The sequence below is a fragment of the Alligator sinensis genome, unplaced genomic scaffold (assembly GCF_000455745.1).
Source record: "Alligator sinensis unplaced genomic scaffold, ASM45574v1 scaffold216_1, whole genome shotgun sequence".
In the NCBI taxonomy this organism is placed as follows: Eukaryota; Metazoa; Chordata; order Crocodylia; family Alligatoridae; genus Alligator; species Alligator sinensis.
In genome coordinates, this window is record NW_005841868.1 from 3,469,799 (window position 1) to 3,493,441 (window position 23,643).

Below are 23,643 nucleotides of genomic sequence, written 5' to 3' on the forward strand. Positions count from 1 at the left end.
GCCGGGCACCGGCGGCCCCGCCCCGCCCTGGCCTGGCGTTGCCCCTCCCCCTCCTTTCCGCCATGTCGCCCTCGCGGCCCGGCCCCCCGAGGCCCCGCGCCCGGGGCTGATCCGCCCCGCCCTCCCCGAGCCGGGTGCGGCGGAGCCCGCCATGGCCGGGGCCATCGCGTCCCGCATGAGCTTCAGCTCGCTGAAGAGGAAACAGCCCAAGACCTTCACGGTGCGCATCGTCACCATGGACGCCGAGATGGAGTTCAGCTGCGAGGTAGTGGGCCCGTCCTGTCCCGCCCGGCCAGGGGTGCGCGGGGTGGGTAGCCTCGGAGGGGAGTGCCCCTGGCCCCGGCCCGGCCCTTCCCGCTCTGCCCCTGCTGCGGGCACGCAGGCGAGCGGGGCAGGGGGAGCTGTCCCGGCGCCTCTGGCTGGGGTGGGGCGGGGCGGCCTCCTGCCCGCTTGAGGGCTCTCCCTGCAGCCTGCGCCCACTTTGACCTGTGCCCCGGGCAGGGTGCCTGCACTGAAGCGCCTTCAGAGCCTGCGCGGTCGCTCCCCGGTTGAGAAGCACTGCTCCAGCGCACGCTTGGCCGAGGTGGTTTGGGTAATGATGATCCCGCCTCGAGCAGGGGGTTGGGCTAGATGAGTTCACCAGGTCCCTCCCAGCCCTGCGGGCCTATGAGTTCGGAGCTGTTGGGTCCAGAGCTGTTCCTAGTGGCCATGGGCATCCCCGGACCCGCGCTGCATTGGTTTTGAGCAGCGAGCGTAATTGTTCCATCCTTGTCTACAAGTGGTGCGTTCGTTTGAATGCGCTCAAACATGCTCCCAATCCACCGTCTCCAGACCAAGTGTGAGAGGTCAGGAAGTAAATACTTAAATGGTGGTGGGTGTTACGTAGCCCTGGAAGATGTTAGGCAGGCCCTTGCAGAGCCCCTTGCAGTATCTTGCCCCTAGAGCGTGTGTTGGAGGTTTGCAGGCTGGCATGTTGTATACAGCATGTGCTGGCCACAGACCGTCATGGTGCATGTGGAGCCTGTCGGGCATGGCCTGCACACAGTGCTAGGGCTGGAGCCAGCGTGTGTGCTACACACAGTGGGTGGGACCAGTCTGGGGCATGTGCTGTGTGCACCACGTGTGCTGAGCTGGCCATGCACACTGGATCCAGGGCTGGTCTGGATTGAGCCACAGACCAGCTGTAGCATGCAGGTCTGGGCTGGCATAGGTGCCACATACATCATGTGCCCTGGACTGGTCCTGTGCTCCACATGCTTTGTGGGGTTGGTTTGGGGCACGTACTGCACAAGATTGCCCTTGAGTGCTGGATCTCAGGCTGGTCTGGTTTGGGCCTGTAGACCAGCCCCACATGCCAGATTCGGTACAGGGCTCTTCCCTGTTATGATGGTGGGGATTCGAGTCAGGTCATTAGTTGATATTCCTGAATGCCATGATGCAACTTGGGTGATCTTCTTTTGTATGACATTTTAGGATTACAACGTTCGTGGATTAATATCTAAATTTGATAACCATTCGACTGCTTTAAGGGTAGCTGCATGGAGTGATTTTTAGATTGCCATTAAATGATTTAATTGGACAATTGTTTACAATGTGTTGCACCATCTGAAAAATTGCACCACAATTGCAACCCAGATTCTTTGATTCTCTATTTATGGGGTAGGTGTCCACATTTTCCATTAAGTGTCTGGATGTGATTCAGGGAGGACCAAATCTTTCTCGATAGGTCAAATCCTGGCTGGAGAATTGCAGGGTCGCTGACTACGTATTTTTGCGGCAGGTTGGTATTCTCCCAGGTGTCCCTTCACTGTTCTTTGGTGCTCGTTATCACCATAGAGCTTCTTGGTGTCTTTTCAGAAGCGTTTTCATGGTGGTGGTATAGTTGTCTCTCAGTGAGGGAGGTTCCTAGAAGTAATTCTTCAGTGACTCCCTTAGCTAGAGTAAAGGATTGGCTCTTCTGCAATACTGCTGCACATTCATAGATTTTCAGGGTTGGGACCTCAGCCTCAGGCAGAGAAATTGTGTGTCAAAAATAATTGCTGAAAATATTGTGAAAGGACTGAACATCAGCTCTGGGTCACCAGTAATGCAGGTACTCTACTCTCTCCTAGCCCCTAAAGGTGATCTTCTTGCAAACCTACTGTGCATAGTAGGTAAATGGAAAGCTGTGAACAAATCTGAGTAATATTAATGTTTACAATGCTGAGCAGCAGACTCTTTGAATGACTGGGCTTGGGGGTATGAAAGGACCAACTTTTAGGCTAAGTACAGATAGTCAAGAGCCTGAGGCCGAATCCATTCAATCTTTGCAGGTTAGCCGAAGTTGTGTAGATTAAATCAATAAGCAACTGAATGGATATTAATTTTGATTTTGAAAATGCAGCCGCATGCCTTCAGTAGCCTAGGCCAGAAGCCAAGGGGTGCTAGAGCACACCTCCCTGGTCAGATAGCTTGGGCCAAGGCAGGCCTGCCCTCCCTATAGGGGGGGGGCAGAGGGTTTGTGGGGGAGGTGCAAAGCATCCTGGGGTGCTGGGGAACTGAGAGTTAACTTGAATCTGGAGGGGATCTGGACAGATGTTCAATAAACTGATTTAATTTAAATCAGTTAACTGATATTACATCCATCCAGGTTTATCTTAAGCTGGTTTCAGCCATTTTGGAAGTGGTTTATGTGCACTGAAGTTGTTAGTTTCTGATTGCTTATACTGGTTTCTGTGTAATTTCTGTCCCTAGTCTTAATGAGGGTCTAGCATCCATGTGCATTTGGCCATTCTGCCCCTGTATCAGTTGAAACATCCCAACACATTAGCTGGCCCCTGGAAAGCTTTATTTGATGTGAAATGCAAATGATTAACTGCCAGATTGTAGATGGCAAATCCTGGAGTTGTAGGATCAAGCTAAGGAGCGAGCATGGTAAAAATAGCAATTTGTCCAACATTTGCTGGGGTTAGTTTGTATTCCAGCTTCACAGTTTGCATGATACAATTGATGCTGCTTACTTTTGAAAGTACTCAAACAGGAGGAGGCAATTACAGAGGCCTGCAATAAGATTTAAAGCTATTACCAGATGCCAAAGAGCAGGAGACTGTTACAAACAGCATGGAAGAGTATTTGGAGGAGGTATATTGTTTAAATCTGGGACTAAAGCAGAAGATATAATTTTCTCCACTGCAGGATGTAGAGTGGTTATCTAGGGTGATTGTCTCCAGACCTGTCTAGGGTCTCCATTTTTTAAATTAGCCTCCAGATAGTTTCAACTATAATTCAGTGGCTTCCTCCTTGTTTTCTCCTCTAGCTATGCTAATTATGGGGTGGGGTTGGGGTTGAATCTTCTGGTCGGTCCATGTCTAGGTGCTGATAGTGCACTCTGCTCTTTAGCCTGTGTTGTTTTCTTGCTTTCAGAAGGTAATGATAAAAGGTTGCTGCCTTGGTAGAGGGTCTCACTAGATTCCCTGGTCTTCTCTTCCTTTCCCTTATCATTTTTATGGCTGAGAAGAAAAGTTTTTCAAATGCTTCTTAAAACTTGGAATTAATAAGAACTCCCTCCCTTAGTTTCCTATTCAGCTCAAGTATTAGACAAAACAGCTGGGTGCAGAATGAATGGTTAAAGATTCAGCTCTTCTTATTCTTCAGTTGAGGGCTGAAAAAAAGCTTCAGTTATGCTCACAGTTAATGCTGGAAGGGAGCTCATGGGTCAGCTAGTCTGCACAAATGCAGGATTTGCTCTTCCTATACCCATTCTCTGGTCTTTCAGGAACCTGCAGGAGAAGGGGACTTGATTGTTATCACTGGAAAACAGCATCCCCTGTTCCACCAAGTTTAAAAAAAAAAAAAAGCGATTTTCAAACCTTCTTTGTACATCCTAAGCAGAGAGAGCATGAACTCATTTTTTGGTTGCAATTGAAAAGATGTAAGTTTAGTATCCATTCCAACATTGTCCCACTCCTGCCTCACTTAACCCAAAAGCACTTGAATGGGTTTTTTCCCCATTTGCTCAAATAATAATATATTGCGCTTCAGCTGAACCAAGCATGGAGAATTTATACCCAAGGGGGTACTTTTTCAGAAAAGTTATGAGTAAAGCAAAACAAGTGCAGTTTGTAACTCTAGACTTATTTTGCAGCCATAACTACAGCACTTGCTACCAAGCAACCATTAGAGTAGACCTTTGCAGAGCTTGAGTTATATTGGATGGCATGGCTTAAATTTAACATGGTTCCCTTAAAATGCTCACCAAATGTTTCCTGTGAAGATGATGAATGCAGCTTTCAAACCCCATATGGTTTATTAGCTCTGTCTACTAGATGAAAAGTGTTTAAGAAGACATGCTAGCTAAAGAGTTTTTATTGCTTGCTTTTCCATCTGTTGTTGTTTCTTTGCTACTTCCATTTTCTAGCTCTCATTAAACACTTTGGCTTAGTGGTTGATATTTAACCCTCTTGAGCCTAGCTTCTTGTTGCTGTGTATACTAATGATCAGTGAGACCTCTAAATTGGTTGGGCAACAATTGGAATCTTGCTGGACTTTGCATTTAAAGAACATTTTTATAATGTCATGGCTCCAATTCACACCCTGAAATTACTTCAGTGCAGTTACCTTGTAGGTTTCATCAGTGGCAAGAGGTATAACTCTGTGTTGGAGGATGAACTCCTTTTATCCTTATAAGAGGTATATCATACATTGCATCAGGCAGGCTTCCTGCAACTCTCCTGCCAGTGTTTTTTCCAATTTGCCATGGAGGAACCCCACTGAGGGGAAGAGAGGAGTTGAGTCTTCCTGGCCTAGTCAGTTCTTGTTCCGCCTATTAAGAATGCTAATAATAATGCTGTTCAATGCCAAATGGTGCTTTTTGTAGCCTGGTAGCTAGTCCTTTCATGTAGGTTGTAAAATATTTGTCAGATGGCAGGAACCTGCTGGGTTGGATTTGAATTGGTGACTCTTAGCATCTTCAAATGACTCCTCAAGGGAAAGGCCTGCAAAGTCCTAGTTTTGTCTCTGCTAATTGACTTTCACAGCCTTTCCTGAATGCATAGAGAGGAATTGACAAGACCTGCATGAATCGTCCTGCCTGGCCTCACTGCAGTCCATGTACATGCTCTTGTAAAAATAAAGTATGCAGGAGCACACATGCAGTTTTGAGCACCTCAGCAGGATCTTGAACTGGGGGAATGATAGAGAAAGGAGGAACTATTAGTCTGGTGGTAGCACATCAGCAGTGGCATTTCTCCACAGTCCCTCACAATGTTCCCTCTAAGGTTTAGTGATCCGTGAGCAATCCTGGCTGGGAGTGTGTGGGTATCTCAGTTCCCCCTCCCTCCTGCAGCAGCCTGTGGCTGGGTTGGTGCGGGTGGCAAGTGGCTGGACGTGAAGCAGGGTGAAGGGGGGGAGCATCGGCGTCTCCTTGCCACGGCATTGGGTGTCTCCCCAGGCTGGTGCCCAGGGGCCATGGCTCTCTACCGCCCCTCCTGTGGGTATGCCACTGTACGTGGCATTAAAAAGTTATTGTGCGGCTTGATTTTTTTTATTGTGCATAGCTGCACATGCGTGCAGCTTAGAGGGAATGCTGGTTCTGTGACTAGGCCAGAAGCAATGTGGAGGGATTACTTGAGCTGTGGATCTCAACCTCTTTAGGCTGAAGTTGCACCTTGGAAAAATGCCAGCTCTGAATTTTCACTTGTACCTTGACTACAGAAAAATAATAAAGCAAATCTGTTGCAAAGAACTCGGACCATAATAGGTCAACATAATTTTAATGCTGTGGGGTTCTATTTGAAATCTCTGGGTTTATCTTGTCAATCATGTTTGCATACTTAACACTGCAAACATTGTGGCACCCTTGAAAGACTCTCAAGGCCCCCAAGGGTGCTGTGGCATCCTGGTTGAGGATCACTGTACTCTAGGGGCTTGTGTGAGTGAACTGTAAGCATGTTCTGTAGAATATGGCCTGTAGCCATTTGAGGAGGGAGGTCTTGGGAGAACCTTAAAGGCATGGGGAAAAAAATAATGCCCAGTTGTCCAAATTTACGTCTGAGTAAGTGTGCTGAAGAGGCTTTCTCAGGGTGGAAAGGAAGGTTGTGACCCTAAACAGCAAGTCTTTGGAGTGAGGGCATAAATGTGGTTGTTTCTTAGAGATGCCCATTGGGGGTTTCTTTTTTAGTTGGGCTTCTTTGTGACGAATATAGTCCTTGGCTGGTATGTGAAGGACAAAGGGCAGTTCGCTTGTATAGGAAGGGAGCCCCTTTTGTGACTTGCTAGTACAGGGTTTCCCTTTTCAGGTGAGCCAGGTCTGTCTAATGTAGTGGTTTCCAAGCTTTTTATGGTGAAGATCACTTTTTGTAAGTAAAGGGCACCCCAGAATCTACCGCCCCCTGGCCCCCATGCCTGCTCCCCTGCCTCCCGGACAAGCCACCTGGGCTCTGAGCCCACTCGCCCAGCCTGGCCCGGGTTCCAGGCAGGGGATGTGGCTCAACCCAGCCACGTGGGACCTGCCGCTCCCAATCGTGGAGCCTCTGATTAGACTGAGATCGACTGTCAGAGGCTCCTTGATTGACCAGTTGACCACTGGTCTAATGGCTAAGCAGGGAAGCACTCCTTTCCCAACCCCTTATTCTCTTCCTCCCATTTCCTTATCCCTCCCTGTCTGCCTGCCTTGCTTGACCTTTCACCCAAGTTCTGCTGCCCAGTGCAGGACTTCCTATTGCTGTTGTAGGTGTGAAATGTTTGGAAGGATAAGTCGGTAATTTACTGAGATTTGTAAGCTTTCTAGGGCAGAAGCCATCTTGTTGCTCTGTACAGCACCCAGCACAGTCAGGTCCTTGTCCATATAATCACTCTATAAGCCCAGTTAAATAATAATTGAGCAGGCAGAGGGAAGGATTGCTGCCAGAGTTTACTTAAAAAAAACACCCATGTAAATCCATAGTGATAGATGCAGCCTGGGTGTGACTAATTGTGTGTGTTGGCTGAGCAAGGAGAGCTGCTCTGATGGTGCTTTGGACCTTCAGTGGAACTCCTGCTGGTGAGCCTGAATGGCTGACAGCTTCAGGTGTAAGCACAGCTTGGGTGAGTCTGGGAGGGTACTGGTATTTGGGTGGGGGGCAGGATAGAAGCATGGAAAGTTGATTCTCTGTCTTTTTCCTTTTGATGGATCCACTAAGCCTTGTAGGAGAGTGGAGCCTGTACTGCTGGTTGTGGTGGGGCCATGAGCTTATCCTTCCCCTCCGTCTTTTCCTGTACTCGGCCCCCTCTGTTCCACCCCCCAGCCCCTCTCCTCTTACCCTTGTGTATTGCTTTCCTAAACCATTGGTAACTTCATAGATGTGATCTCCTGTATTTCTTTCCCATGCATGCTGCTTCCCTCCATCCTGTCTTTACTTTTTGTTATCCTTGTTTTCAGCATGAGTGAGTGTAAACAGCAGGATGTGCACTGTAGTTAAGTATAGAAGTGGAGAGTTTCAGTGCCTGGGACAGTTCTGATGTTGCAGGATAATGCATGGGTTGGATTGGATCTTGACTTGTGGTTTCCTTAATTTGTATTGATCATGTTGTGAGGAAATGCACTCGAACAACCCTAGCTCTTATGTAACAAAGTGTGTTTGCATGGAAATGCCATAGTCATTCCCCTTGCTTCTTCAGCACCTTCCATCAAAAGATCTCGGAGCCCTTTGTAAGCCCTAATGAATGGGCAGCCTCCAAGAACCTTGTGGGAGTCTCCTGTTTTTAGAGACGTGGCATGAGTGATTAAGAGCCAGAGCCAAAAAGGACCAAGATGCTTAATGTTTAGTGTAGGTGGAATCCTCATGCCTGCATCCAAGTAAGCAATCTGCAAAATCCTCACTACTTACGTAGGCAGATGAGGAGCTACAGGCTCATGAATTTCCAGCAGTAAAGTTTCCCAGGCACTTACAGCTCTGCAGTTGTGTTTGCCGAAAGGTACCACCATTGTAGCAGAGCTGAGCATCTCAGCACTTGTCTCACAAGAAAGGTTATTTGGGATTTGCCAGCCAGGCATCCCTCACCAAAGTTTCCTGAGGGGCTTCAACTGGTAGGTGTGTTCAGAATGTGCCTAATGCGTGTTGTTAGCATTTTCAGTATGGTGTCTGGGGTGCTTTCATTCTAAATCATGATGAGAGGAGAAGGAGAATGTAGTGGTTGTTCCCACCTCACATAGGAGCTTAACTTAGGGCTGCAGGCAGGTGCCTGAGTCTGGAAGAGGGGCAGGATGTCAGATACACTCCTTTTGCCCCTTCCTTTTGGCTGGTTTAGGTGTCTCCCTGCTTAGCATGTTTTTAAATCCCATGCTGAGGTGCATCATTCTTCCCTATGCAGTGTAGAGGAAACTTAAGCACCTTACTCAGTTAGGTGTTCCACTTGCAAGAGCTAGGTATTTTAAACCCTCTGTGGACTGTTCTTAAGTGGCTTGTTATAGTTGTAAGTCAGTGACAGACCTGGAAACAGCACAAAACAACCCCCCAAAAAACGTGCTTTCCCAGAAGAAGCAGCATGATAGTTCAACCTGGCTCCTCAATGTCTGTATAGACCAAATGCTTCAGTGGGACTTTCTGGTGCTTTTATTTAATAGCTGATTCAATCAGCTGATTCAGTCAGCTATTAGATAAAAGCACCCCAAAAGCCCCACTAAAGAGCCTGATCTATACAGAGGTTGGACAAGCTGCGTCCATTTAACACAATGCCTCTTATGGGCATACTCTGGGCTCAGCACTGGAGCTCACCGAGTTTCAACTAAAGCGCAGTCTTGTTTTGCTTTTATAACATCTGTAAGTAGCCTAGAAGTCCTGACTTGTGGTCTCCTTTCATCTCATTTTAACCTAGACTCAATAGAAGAGTAGGTTTTTAAAGTACATTCTGATTTTAAATCAGTTCCTTACCAATTCCCAGATGTGTATTTTAGGAGATTAAATCTGCTTTGCATCTGTCTGCATTGCAAATAATGTCTATAAATTAAACCCAATTCTAAAATAATTTATAGAAATGGAAACTTAATCTCTTTTACATTGTGATGAAACTTAATAATCACATTTAGGGTTTTACTATAAAGACATGTAATTTGTTTAGCAAAATCTTAAAGGCACAAATTCAATGTTTTCCCTTTTATTATTTTCATTATAGTCATTTGTGTGACAGCTAATGAATCAAAAGCATATTAGGGATGGATACATATACTTGTGTACCTCTTAAATTACCACATATAGCTAAAGCTGTGTTTGTTTCACCATCCTGAGAATTTGGTCAAGACTTTTTGTGTTTAAACAATTTTGTACAGATAACCTGCTTTGAGATCAAGAAAAATCTTAGTGAAAGATTATATTTCTATGTAGTTAGCATGGTGATAGGGTGTAAGCTGTCTAATTCACGTAGCAATGGTACCTCAGTTCTGTCAGTATCTCTCCAAGGGGTAGCAATCAAATGTGCAGTAGCAAAGATCTTGGACCACAAGTGGGGATCTACCCAAGCTGTGGTGAGACTTTTTGCAGCTCACTCGCTGTGTGCGATTTCGCAGGCATTTTCTGACAGCCCTGCCCCATGCTGCTGATTTGCCTCAGGATGCCTTCACTCAGTTTACATTATTACCAGGGATCCTGGTTTTCCCTGATTTAAAAAATGGCAAATTCTCAGATAAAACCCCCAAACCTGTAATTAAAATTAAAGGCCCCTCCACGGTCATCCATCCCCTGGCCCTACTGGTGCCCCTCACTCCCTCACAACAGACCCTCAGCCCTAATGGTGCTCCTCACTCATGCCCTCCAGCCCTGCCAGAGGGGGCCCCCAGCTGCCAGGGCCAGGGACCCAGGTCTGCAGCCCCTGCCCCTGACAGAAGGCAGTGGCTGCTGCAGGAGGAGCACGAAGGCAGCTCCTCCCTGCTGGCTGGCTCCCAGCTGCAGTGTGCACTTCCAGGGGCAGGGGGAACCCGTGCCCCCAGATCTGTGTGTGGGTGGGGCAGGGCAGGGGTACATTGCAGGCTTGTGCTCCCCACCCTGCTGCCCTCCCTGGGGCCTCTGCAGCACAGCATGTGCAACTGGGCACTGCAAGGCACAGTGGGGCTGTGCAGGAAAGCTGCTTGCCCCTGTGAGCTCCATGCTGCCCTGGCGACACTTCCCTTGCCCGTGGGGGCAGCAGTGAGGGGAACAACCCCACGCCATCCACACACAGGGGAAGTATTGCCAGGGCAGTGTCCAGCTCACAGGAGCAAACAGCTTTCTTGCGTAGCCCTGCAGTGAGTGCCATATTTCACATGCTGCACTGTGGAGGCTCTGGGGGAAGGCAGCAGGGTGGGGAGCAGAAGCCTGCAGCACACCCCTGCCCTGTACACAGATCTGGGGGGTGTGGGTCCCCCCTGCCCCCCAGGAGTGTGCACTGCAGCAGGGAACCCAAACAACCCACTTGCAGCCTCATCCTGCTCTCCGCTGGGGCTCTGAAGCTGCATATTGTGGCCCCAAGCCCCACACACTGCTAAGCAGAGCAGCAGCCCCAGCCTTGCCCAAATCCCTCCCTATGGGGGCCTCATTTCCCCACCTGCAGAAGCTGCTGTCCAGGCTGCCTGGGGCCATGTGCACTACAAAATCCATGGGTTTTTCTGCTAAAATGAGATATCTTCATTTTACTTCAGTAAAGGGGGAAATCCCTGGTTTATTTCTGTGGGAAATGGAATACCCGGATCCCTGATCATTACCACTTTTGAGTTTATTTCATGGGGAATTGCGACCAATGCTAGATTTCCCTGCAATTGTGGACAATACTGTTTCTGCGAAATGTGTGGAACCGCAGTTTGGGTAGGTCCCTAATCATGAGGCCACAGTGGCTTTTTGGGTTTTTTTTTCTTTATAATCCCAAGTGCTCTACAGGTATTTTTTTTTTATTTTGTTCATTCTGATTTTTTTTTTTTTTTCTTAAATGAATTGGATAATATTGCAAGTTCACTTTCCCAGGCGTTTTCATGCCTCATTCCCTCCCTTCCTCTACCTTCCCAGAATTAAGACCGGGTTAGTTGTTTTACTCCCTTATTTTCTGGGTGACAAGAGACCCTGCTTTTTTGGTTCTTAACTTGTGTGTGTCCTTTCCTGCCTTTAGCCTCTTCTTTCCTTTGCAGTGTGGTTTACTGCTGTGTCACACTTTCACCTTGTCTGGGGCAGCCTTTCTTATGGGGTTCCCAGTTCACCCCTTTCTGTAACAGCTGTGAGCTTGGACCCTCAGGTTCTCTTTGAATTGTTATTCTGCTGAGATGCATCTTTTGCCTCAGCCGGTTCCCTGACCTTAATACGTTGACAGCAGGAGCTTTTATGGATCTTACGTTAAAAGTGAGCTGCAAAGCTCTACAGCAAGTAATTGAAGCTCCCAAACCGGTAACGGGATACAAGTTTGAATAAATGTATTTGTCAGTCTAAACTGGCATCCTGTTACTAGTTTGGGAGCTTAAATTATTTCTCGTATTGGTTGTAAAGCTTTGCAGTTCACTTTTAAGATGACAGGACCAACTCTTGCAGTGTGCAGTAAAGGATTAGCATCTGCCTTTTCAGGAATTGGGATCCAATATTTTTGCTTAGCTAAGCCACCTAGACCTGTCATCTCCAAACTGTAGAAAACAAAGGTTCTGTTTAAGGCAATTTCTAGGGCCAAACTTGTGTCCCTGGGGTTGCCTAGGAGCGGGGCTAGTGGTATAAATTAGGGCAAAGTCTGGTGCTTGGTGTCTAAAAGAGGTGACATTGGTAAATGTTGTCTATCAACAGTCCTTCAGGGATGTACCAATACTGGTAGCAACAATGGCCTCTCTTAATGCGGTTGAGCTTCAGCAAACAGCCAACAGGTGACTCGTTAGGGAAGAATCTGTTGTTGACAGTAGAAGCAAATATTCTTAAAGGAAAGAGAGAAAAAATAACTCTTCCCTAACTACAAAGTGAATTTCAGTGAAGTCCTTGAGATGCCAACTGGCAGATTGGTGTTTGATTCCCTCATGCTCTGCAGCTCTAAGAGTGTATTGAAGGGCAGGGGGCTGGACTTGATGATCTTCCGAGGTCCCTTCCAGCCCTAATGTCTATGAAATTGCATGCTTTTTGGTTACTGCTGGGGGTTTTTTGTCTTTGTTTTTGTTTTTTGTTTTTGTTTTTTTGTTTTTTGTGTGTCCTTTTTTGTGTTTTTTAAATACAGGAAATGGAGAAAGGTGGCTCCTGTTCTCATTTTGGTTTTGTGATAGGTTGAGGGAGGAGTACTTTGAAGGAAAGCAATATTTACTCTGAATTTGAGGAGTGTGGGGTGGACAAGGGGATTCACAGATGCTTTTTGTCCTGTCATAATGCAGCTTTGTCTCCCCTTTTTATGTTTGTATGAGTTGCATGAAATGTACTATGAATGTAGCTTTTCTGCATCTCCTTTGGCATTGCCTTTTCCCCTGGAATGTCCTCTTGGATTCTGTGCACCCCATTTCTACCTTTTTTCCTTTCTAAATGTGCATTCAGAATTGTCCTTTATATGCCACACTCTTCTAATTCCCTGTAAGCTGTGACAGTTTTAGGAAGCCTGTTGGATTCCCAGTCCCTGTTAATTTAAAAAAAAAAAAAAAAAAGAGAGAGATTCATATTAATTTCTCCTTCAATCTGGGGCGGGTAGTAGTGGGCTAGCTCCCAGTAAGGGGGTGACCTGGCCCTGTGGTAGGTTGGGAGATGTAGTCTGGCCTTGTGTGAGGAAGGAGATGGCCAGTCCCCAGCCTGGCCCTGACCAGTAGCCCAGGGCTTGGGAATTTGGGGGGTGCGGTAGGGGGAGCTGTATTAATGGTTGCCCCCTCTCCCACCAAACTTCCAGATCCATGGGGAGCCCTGTGGGACAGATATGAAGTCCCACAAACTGGAGGTTAAGCACCTGTGATCTAGATGAACTTAATCCTGTCTTGGTTCAGGAGGTTGGGCAATATGGTCTTCTGAGGTCCCTTTTTGGTGTTAAATTGCGAGGAAGCTCTGCTCTGAGCGCTTTGATTGACTGCAGTACTAAGGTACAAGTTCTTTCAGATAAGCATGCCTCAGTCAATTAAGGCCTTTATAGGCAAAATTGTGTTACTGACTCCTATCTAAGTACATCAGGAATAACCACTGAAGTCAAGACAGTAGTACAATATTTCTCTACCACTTGAGTTTGGCAACCTGTATTCCCAGGAAGAAACTTTCCTGACCCTCACACTTACTGGTAAGGGGAGTCTTAATTATTCATTGCATGTTGTTTTGAGAGAGTGGTGGAGGAAACTTGACCTTGTAAAGGAGTTTTGGACATCTGAAGTTATTTCTGAAATTCTTTTTTCCCCTCCTTATTCTCTTAGAATTACAATAAACAGTGCCTCAGCTCAACTCACTTTGCTCTTCCCCCCTGGTGAGTTGCGAGTTACTGGTTGAGAAACGCTACGGTAGCATATTGGTGTCAGTAGAAGATTATTCCCTATGCTTTAAACTACTCTTAAACCAGCAGGCAGTTGTTACGGGCACTGCAGCAGCATGGTAACGTTGCCAATGCAGTACTTAATATAACATGGAGGCAGCTGCATGCTATACTAATTTTGGTCTCCAGATGGATTTAAGGGTAGATGAGGGTTCTGCAGCTTCTAAGCAGCTGGGGGACCACATAGTGTGGAGGTCTTGGCAGCATGAGTCCTGGGCCTCTTGCCACACAGATACTCCCTGCTACTTCATGCAGGTACCTCATCTTCCACCCTTAGCTGCAAGCTTCCCTGGCATTGCAGGCTGTGCTGGGATGTTGTGCCCAGCCCATGAGGTAAGGGCAGGAAATAGAAGCTGGAAGAAGGAGGGGGAGCCTGGAGACAGCTGTTGCTGTACCCCCACTGCTCCAGCAGCAAATGGAGAGTAGGAGCCTGGGGGCTGCCAGCTAACTCCTTGGGGGCCACGTGTGTCCCATAGCTCACCGGTTGGGCAACCTTGATTTAGATCCATGTAGAACACATTGCAGTCCTGTCAGGGTGACCAAGGCACAGATTTCAGGAGCAAGGGAAGACACCAACTGATACTCAAGGTCTGAGCCAGATTCAGATGGGAAGAAAGAGCTATTTCCATTTGCTGCCACTTGATTTCTGCTCTGACTTTCACACTGCAAAATCAAGTGTGTTTAAACAGTGAGGAAAATCAGGCATAGTGTCTGTTGTCTTTATTGGCATCCCTTCTGGGTACTTTTCTCCCCAGCCTGCTCTTTTCACTCCTTATCTGGATTGAGCTTCCATAGCTCACCTTCTTCCATATCCTAGCTTGTCTCAATCTCAGGCAGACACTGAGAAACATGCTTGACTGCATCATCTGGGTTGATGTACTATGGCAAGTTTTCAGCCTCTGTAGTGGTTAACTGAAATAGATTTTAATTAAAAATTCATTATCATGTTGTCGTATAACATTAGTAAATAAAAATAACTTATAGCCTCTTCTTGTGGCTTGGCAAGTGCCAATTAAGTATTTGACATCTCTTTATTGTGAAATACTGAAGAATATTTAATATCTTTTTTTTGGGTTGCTATCAGTGGCTTTTAAATCAAAAACATGGTGGAATTTTTCCTTGATTTACTATGTATAGTTTTGAAATTCACCATGATGGGTGAATATACTTCACAGGCTTAGATTTGCCTCCTATGAATCAGTGAGCTGCTTTGGGAGTCCATCTCATTAGCCAATGCCCAGATTTGTACATATAACCTTCCTTTTTTTTACAACACAGTTTATTTGATTTATTCTCCATGTTTAGGAAACAGGGCAGTTAATATTCAGCTAGGTTTATTTCTCACAGCTCTCACCCTACCTACCATACACCAGTGCTGAGTTTTGCCAGTGATTCCTACCTTATCTTTATCTCTCCTCTCTTCTGTTTTGTTTTGCCAGCTCTGTTGCTCTTGGCACTTGTCTCCTTCCATATTCCAGCATTATAACAACTTCCTGTCTCTTCAAAGCTCACTTCATCATTGGGGTCTGGAAACACAAATGCAGCACACTTAAGACTAAAACCGTCTGCATCCTCACTGTCCTGACCCCAGTCCTGCATGTACCAGATTGGGCCTCATTGTCCCAGCCTTGACTCCCTGTGCTGCAGGGCTTGAAATTTGGCTGTGGGGGGCGGGTGATGGCGGCACATTTCTTTGTGACTTGAGTAAGTTTGATTGGCATCATGTAAGCAAAAAAGGTGGAACAGCAGAGCATTTGTAGTCAGAGTTGATCCTTCCTTGCCCCTTACACAGCAGTTGCACTCCCTTGTATCTTGGTGTATATTTTCACTAATGTTTGCCTTCCTTGCTTTTTACCCCATGCTAATTATGCAAGCTCAGCTAACCTTCTTGTTTGTGTTTACTACTATTCTGCAGACTGTATTGGCCTAAGAAGCAGTCTTGACCCTTGGAGGAGGGCTATCATAGCAGAACAAATTATCTTACTGATGGTTCATTTGCTTGCTGGTTGCAAATGGCTCTTGGTGCAGGGTGTTCTGTTTGCTGTGGAAAAATGACTTTCTCCTTTAACGGAGGAAAACATGGGACACCACAGGTTTCCCCTTGCAGACTGGCAGAGTTCCAGCCTGTGAGGGGCTGCTTGGGGTGGGGAAAAGGTGGGATGCAGGGGGCACCATGTGCCTGTGCACACAGACACATGGCAGTCAGGCAGTGGTGGAGAGCAGCTCCCACAGCTCCCTTCAAGTAAGCCTATGGGGCTGGGGGCAGGAGGCATAGGTGACACATTGGCAGGATTGGGGGGGGCACAAGCCACATGGCAGGGGGCAGCACAGGCGACAGATTTTTTTTAATTGGAGAATTTACAATTTTTAAACAGAAAACCAGGATCCCTGGTGATTAAATAACATAAACCTTATTAATAGATCCCAAATCTGACATCGCCACTGGAGAAAATGATTGTGCCAAGACGCATGCTGGAAGTCCCCTGTTTCAGCAACTGGCTTTGGAGTTTTAAGTGCTTAGTTCTGTTTGCTTAAAACACTCTGTGTTGATAAATTACAAGCACTCTGCATTTAGTAAAGATCATAAATTCCAGCTCCGCAAAATAACAGCCTTGCAGCACTTAGTCCTGTTTATAAAGTAGTTCATCCACGTATTCCTCCAAGACTTGCAAATATATCTAACAACCACGTTAAGATAAAGTTAATGGGGTAGTACAAAGCCACAAATGCAAGACCATTCATTCACAAGCCTCTGGCTCAAAAGGGACATTGAAGGAGTGTGTTGTACCTGACTCCTTTCTGCCTAGACAGTAGCAGAATCATTGTGGGTCTGTGTTTAGATTAAGGTCACTCCCCTGTTGTTGTTTTTATTTGGGGATTTGTGTTTGCTATAGCTTTATGGCAACTATTCTAATGTATGGCTGAAATTTTTTTTTTTTTTTTTTTGGGTGCTTGTAATGATCATTGCGTCAAAGTTTTTTTTTTTTTTTTTAACCTTCACATGGGGGTTAATAATACTTGCCTGTCAAGTGGAGATGATATGTGGCTTGATTCATGAATATTTGTAAAGCATCTTGAGGTCATTGGTCAGAAGCTGCTGGTAAGGTGCAGAGCATTTTGGCAGTTTGAAAGTGTGGAATGAAGTCTGGATGTTTTGAAATAAACTGCAATCTAATTTTCATTTTAATTAAGGTAATTAACCATTGGGGGATCACATCAATATGATGGTATGGCTGAGAATTTTAACACTGCAGTAAGAATTTTCAGATGTATGATTGTCACAGCAACCATAACTGTGTCTTTGTGTGTGTTAAGGCATAAATGTAACGGCATAAATAGTCATTCAAAAGGCATGTTAATATGCAGGGGTCAAATCACAATTGTAGGGGGAACATACTTAAATACAGACTATCAATATTTTAAACTGAGCATAAGCGTGTTCCTGGGGAGGAGAGAGTCTCTGAATTTCTTTACTTGCCTTAGTTAATGCAGTACTCAGAAATGAGGATTTTAAAATGGGTTTCTGAACGTAATTATATAACTGCAAATCATTTGTAGTCGGCCGACTGGTTTAAACTCCAGCTGGGAAGGCCTCAGTGTAGTTTGTAGTTTAAAGCACAGCTGGAGTTTCAAAACATTGATTCCACAGAGTATGAATCTGCATCTGTGGATGAAAGCCTCCCATTGACAGTGTGCGGTAGCCTCCATTTGAAATGCTTTCTTCCCTGTCTCTTTGGATGATGGATAAATGTTTGTGCGCACACACTCATTTGTCCTTTAAAACAATAGGCTTAAAGTTTGCCTTAAAAAAAGCTGACGTTACTTTACAGAAAGCAATTTAGTCCTAGTTAGGAAATAACCCCTTGCTAAAAATGTTGGTAGCCTGGATCTGTGTCCTAATGTACCAAGTTGTATCCCACTTCAAGAAAAGGGAAGGTGTTTGAATATAAGGTTTTATGATGGCAGCACTGGAAAACCAGTTTTTTCTGGTGTCTTTCAACTTCAAGGTCTTGATTGTATCTTATGTGAATCACAAAGTAGCTCTGCCAGGTCACTCAGGAGTTGTGTGCATCTGAGTGCCTGTCTCCTGTTCTTTGGGACATTTCAGTAGTGTTTGTGCCTGCATTAAGAAGAGAGAAGAAAGCCGTTGTGTCTGATGCAGAACACCAGCTGAGTAATGGGCCTGGACTATTCCTTGATTGCTTTACCCACAAGGTGGCAGTGTGTGACAGCAGCAGCAGAGCTGGTGTCCATGAAGAACAGTCTGTGCCATGTGTGGCATTAATATTGATGCTGTCCAGGTGGTACCAAGATTGAGGAACAGTGACAAGAAGATGTGCTGATATTCTTTTGCCTTAGGGCTTTAGAATAATGGCCATATGTCCCTATTCAGTAGTCTTTCTTTTTGTGCAGATGGAAGACCAAAGTGGCTTTGGCATATTAGAATTTCCTGTTTTATATCCCTCTTTACCTTCCTGTTCCCACCTCCTTCAATTTGTAAAAATAAGACTGACAACAAGACTGAAGCAGCTGGGGAGTTGTATGAAGGATGTGGCTTTTGGGTTGGAGCATTTTTATCAATTCCAGAGGTTACTTTTGTTAACAAATGTTTCCAGTGTAAATTGTAGTTCTGTTCTTTATAAAATTGGCCTTTTGTTACTTACCCCATCTCCCCTTGTGAGTTCAGGTTCAGAGCTGCTGGCTCTAATAACAAAAATAGATTTTGTTGCTTGTTATTCCTGTTAACCCTACATTGCCACAGTCTCTGGGCAAATGAGCTAGATTTTACCTATCAGAATTTTTAAAAAGTCCCAGCTGTACCACCCATATCTGCAGTGTGTCACCTGTGAAATCTGTTCTAGGTCTTTGAGTGAAGTGTGGCAATAACTGAGACAAGATTAGAAGACACTTGGGGCTGTCAAAGGGCAATGCAAAGTAGGATTTGCCTGCTTGAATTGTGACTGTTCGTAGTGATGCACGAGTCAAAAAGAATCCAGAGCATGTTTCAGATCCTAGGATGAGGCTTAGTGCGTTGACAGACAAAAAAGACAATATCTCCTTAATTTTGAATTGAGATGTGTCAAAATCAGACCCCAAGATGTCATACTTTACTGTCACTTTTGAGAGGAGAACCACATTTCATTCTACCAAAGAGTGGAGTTGGCAATCTGCAGGTGGCATGATTTTGGAGGATTTAAAGTAGAATGAGCTCTCTTACCTTGTTACATTACCACCCTTTCCACATTCCCAGTGATAGTGCGTATATGTTGGGTAGGAGGGAGTGGGGGGGAGGGCAGTGCAAATACATGTTCAGGAGAAAAAGTAAATTTGATTTGGATCAATGGAGAAGGGGAGGGGAACTCGGATGTTTTTAAATGCAATTTGCTGTTTGCTTTTTCTGTTGCAGGTGAAGTGGAAAGGGAAGGATTTGTTTGACTTGGTATGCAGGACGCTAGGACTCCGGGAAACCTGGTTCTTTGGACTTCAGTACACAATCAAGGATACTGTGGCATGGCTCAAAATGGACAAGAAGGTTGGAAAATAGTTTTCCATTGAAGGGTTACATGTTCTGGGGAGAAAAGATATACTTCCTCCATGTTGTGTATGCATGAAAGTGCATTAGTAAGAAGTCTGAGAGGGCAATGAGAGCAGAAATCTGTTTGGCTTGATGTATAGAGACGGCAGCCAAAAAAACCTAAATACAATATACCTGTCCTCACCAACACTTCTTGTGCTGGAAGGCTTTTGACATTATCCCTGAACCATCCACGGCCTTGGACTATGCACCCTTCTACCCTGTTAAAGTGGTGCTTGAACGGTTTCATCTCGGGGTCCATGGCTCTCCTTGATTGTTATATAAATTTGATCTAATAGTCTTTTTAAAAAGCTTTCCATGGGTGTATAAAGGACAGACACTAGAGACTACAGTTTGTCTAAATTATTTTGGTCATACTGGGCAGATAGTGGAAAAGGGAAGGTTACCTATACCTTCTTTCTGCTACCTGTTTTCTAGTGGTAGAGAATTTGTAAAAAGCTAGGAAGCTAAGAAAATGGTGAGCGTATAAAGCAGAGAAATTAAGGAAAGGAACATGTCTCAACAGTGGACCTTTAGGCTCTCAAATGTTCTCCTCAAAGAAGTGATGATGGATGTCTCATTCTAAAAGGAAAAAAACAGTAGAAAACCCACAATAACAAATAAGTTTGTATAGTCTCGCCTGGGGGATTTGAATATTTCTTCTCCTTTGGTTTGTTTGTTTGTTTGTCTTGAGCATTATTGAAGCTAGATATGGTTGTGCTGCTTTTTCCAAACCAAGGATTCAATCCAGTGTTCTGCAGACCAAAATTAGGTAGTGAGGAGCAATTGTAATGTTTGGGGAGAGGAAGTGGCCCTCTAATTTTGCTAGTTTTCAATGCAGCTGGAAACTGCAAATTTTGAAGAGTAACTTAAGAGTTTTCAAGGAGGTCAATACATTGGAGAAAAAATTATAACCCTCTGCATCAGGGAAATAAATACCACCCTGCTACTGTGATGCATGTCTTTCTGCCTTTTCTTTGTTTCCTTAAATATCTGAAAGTAGCAAACTTCTCACAGACTTATGGGGCAGTACCTCCTGGTCTTTCTAGAGTTGTTTACACCATAGAGGGGAATAGGAGAGGAGTGAGGGGAGGTAGAAATTTACAGTATCCAAGTCTTCGCTTTAAGAGATTGTGGCTTGGGGCTTGACTAAGTAACCAAACAGTGCATAATTCTACAGGTCCTTGATCATGATGTTCCGACAGAAGAGCCAGTCACTTTTCACTTCCTAGCCAAATTTTACCCTGAGAATGCTGAGGAGGAGCTGGTTCAGGAGATCACACAACACTTGTTCTTTCTGCAGGTAGGTACCTCATTGGTCAGCCCTTGGGAAGAAAACAATGGTGGTGAACCAGAAAGTTTTTCAGTATGTTTGACTGCACCTAGATCTGGCAGCTCAGTTCTAAACCCAGTAATTTCAATAGTCAGGATGATGTGAAAATAAAAACATTTATGTAAATGAAGCACTGTTCAACATAGTCTGTGAAATCATGGCATCTTTTCCTTGGAGTTCACATATGACTAGCAGTATTAATAGGTCAGCTCCAAAGGGCTGAATCTGTGAAAAATGGACACCTTTATGAACCCGGCCCTGAAAGACTGGACTCCACACAGCTGCATAAAGGGTGAATCATTTGATCAGAAGGTACAGACTCTGTGTGTGCATGTACTCTGTTTTTGTTACATATGACAAGAACCTTTTCCTAAAGAAAAGCAGAACATGTCCAGCACTTGCTGTGTTCAGGTTATACTGCTAAACTAACTTCGTCACCACATAGTCTCCGAATAATTGGAACAGATGAAGATCCCCAAAGCACAGCTGGGTCAGAAGCCAGGCGTTCTCTACCCTGCTGACTGCTAAGGCCTATTCTGCGCTGCAGCATCTTGCCAAGAGAATTCCACTTATGCCAAGAGCACTCCCAAAAGCTTTTGCCTGGTGGCAAAGCCCTCCTTTCTGCTGGAGTTAAATCCCTTCTGCTATGAATGTCTAAGATAGATATTCTTGTGCTGTCTAACTGCCCAAGTTCCTTCAGTAGCTGGTGCTTCTGGTTGCTACTACAGCATGGTACACTCAAGGCATGTGTATGCAGATGTGGATATGCAGCTGGGCAATAGTGGTTACTGTCTGCTGCTAGAAGTTCTAGTGGCAGGTCATCATAGACAAGTCCTAACTGTTGTCACAGTTAACCCAACTGTAGGTTACCGTCTATGTACATTTGCCTATATATGATGTTAATAGATTCTTCAGCTTTATTACTTTCTAGAGAAAGTATACAATACTACTGTGGGAAGGCAGGAACAGCACTATACTTCTGATAATGGAGGTACTTTAATCAAAAGTCCTATTTTTCAGGCAAGTTTGACTTTCTGAAATAGCTACCTTGTGCTGCAGCATTCCTGATTATCAGCCCTTAAGAGAACTTGTGTGTTGGGGGGGGTGGAAAATAACTAGGAAAGTGTCAGGTTATCACATGGATACAGTAGGATTTCTGGGTTCTGATTATGGATTTCTGAGCTTCAGGAGCCTTCATGTTGGATCTGTTGGTGTCTCAAGTTAATAGGTAGTCAAATATTTTGATCTTTTACCCCAGAATTAAGGCAAGACGGGTCAGGGAACACTTTTGCAAATGTAATCTTTACTCTCTCTTTGCAGATTTTTGTTCTGTAAAATAGGTTTGAAAACTCCTTCATCGGGTTGTTCTGAGGCTTAGTTAAATATTCATAATTTACTCTCTCTTTCCCAGCATAAAGGTATTGCATCAGGACAAAGTATTGTTAATTTTTAGGCCTATTTTGTAAAAATATTCCTCGTTGGTTATTTTTAAATGTCAAGCTTGTTATGGGCTTAGTCCTTGATGAGAGAAATTGCCTTTGACATGTTTGAAGCTGTCTGGTTTAGAAATAACAAAGTTAGAGTAGTTGAAAACTTCATTGTGTAAGTACAATGTGGGACTTTCCACTGGGACTTTTAATAATGCATTGGGAAGATGGTGCTCTAACTGTTTATTTCAGACAGGGGTGTGCATCAGTCCAGCTTATTTACCAGCTTATATTAATTCAGGAAAGTATCCTTAGTGATAGAATAGTAAAGCATTTTGAAGATGCAAAACATACTGCAAGTGCAAAGTGATGTTACCGTACCTTTGTGACAATCAATTTAAACCTCACGTGGAAATGAAATGCATTTGTTATATTCAGAAAATCAGGCATTTAAAATAAAAAGTCAAATACGGCAAGTTTAATTTTTAAATGCATATAAGTCAGGAAGTAATAGTTCTCAGGGCCTGTAACTTTTGTCCCTCTTGGAAATGTATGCAAGTGTTGTACGTGCCATTAAAACATTTTCTCTTGAGGTTACTTGTAGCTTTCATTGTGGTCAGTGGGATTTGAGTGTATTTATTATCTGACCTGATTGGGTGCAGAGTCAGTACAATTTGTCCTGTATGTAATGCGTGTAATGAGGTTCAACTATAGTTTCTGTACAACCACATAATGTTATGGTATGTGTCGACGAGAGGGTGGAAAGCAAGAGAGAAAAAGTGAGAGAGATGAATTTTAATTCTTAACTTGGGCTGTAACAGGGTTTTTCCTCCTTTTGAAGATACAGAGAAATCTTGTGTCTAATGTTGGGGTACAGTGTTTTACATATGCAAAGTAAGTTTTGAATCCTTCTGAAACAATTGGCCTATGAGCACCTGAGTCGTTTGTCTCCAGAACACCAGTCTGCATTGGTCAGAATTGTGCCTTGTGTCAGGACAATTGGTTAGTTGGTTTGTTGGCAGCTCTAGTTGAAACAGACTAGAGCCATCTGCTGTGAGTCACCCCTTGCACAGCTCCACTAACTCAGCATTATGTCGTCTTCTTTTTGCTTTGTTTAGGTAAAGAAGCAGATTTTAGATGAGAAGATCTACTGTCCACCTGAGGCATCTGTTCTTCTGGCCTCCTATGCTGTCCAAGCCAAGGTAGGCACAGAGGAATGATGGGAATTTTTTGTCAGGTCACTGGTGTCACAGGGACTTAGTTTTTTCCTCATGCCTCTTGAGGTGCCAGCTGTGTAGGGATACTTTAGTTTGCAGGGGAAATAGTAGTGCTTTAGGTGCTTGTAGACTTAAGTGAATGGCAGAAACTGCTCCAGTATTGTTGCCTTCAGTCCATAGGATAGATCCTGTACTCCCATATCTGTACTCTTTCAGTGCCCATTCTAACTGGTGTTGTGATTGACGATAAGTCTCTACGCCTCACCTCTCTTTGTCAGGAGCACTTTCAAGCCTATCGCTGCTCTTGCTCCTCTTCACCTGTTTCTGTTATCTGACTGGACACAGCAAAGCCAGGTTACCTTGGAATTAAGTAATCCTTCTACTGATGTTATAGAAGACCTGCTGTCTTTCTGGTGTTACTATTTTATCTTCAGAGCTACAGTCTAATTATGTCAGTATTAGAGGTGCACCTCTATATCAGTCCATATCATATCGGCACCAATAAAAGGAAAATTGACGTTATCGGGACTCGGCTTTTTTTGGCTGTTGTGGCTGCTAATGTTGCCGATAAATGCCATGTGCGTGCATGCATGCAGCCGCAGCATGCATGTGGCCAGTCTGGCAGCGTGGAGAGCAGCATCCAGCTCATAAATC

The 23,643-nt window shown here is 44.7% G+C and overlaps 1 protein-coding gene across 9 annotated transcripts in view; it reads left to right on the forward strand.

The window, feature by feature from the left end:
- The first annotated feature begins 9 nt into the window (after window positions 1-9).
- NF2 (neurofibromin 2) overlaps window positions 10-23,643 on the forward strand; it is a 67,832-nt gene continuing 44,198 nt past the window's right edge. For all 9 annotated transcript variants that reach the window (XR_003092053.1, XM_025193274.1, XM_025193269.1 and 6 more), the window contains exons 1-4: window positions 10-265; window positions 18,845-18,970; window positions 20,193-20,315; window positions 22,891-22,974. Coding sequence is in view for 8 of the 9 variants with exons in the window: in XM_025193274.1 (XP_025049059.1) it covers window positions 152-265; window positions 18,845-18,970; window positions 20,193-20,315; window positions 22,891-22,974 (447 nt within the window). In the remaining variant the exon portion in view is untranslated. The remainder of the gene's footprint in view (window positions 266-18,844; window positions 18,971-20,192; window positions 20,316-22,890; window positions 22,975-23,643) is intronic.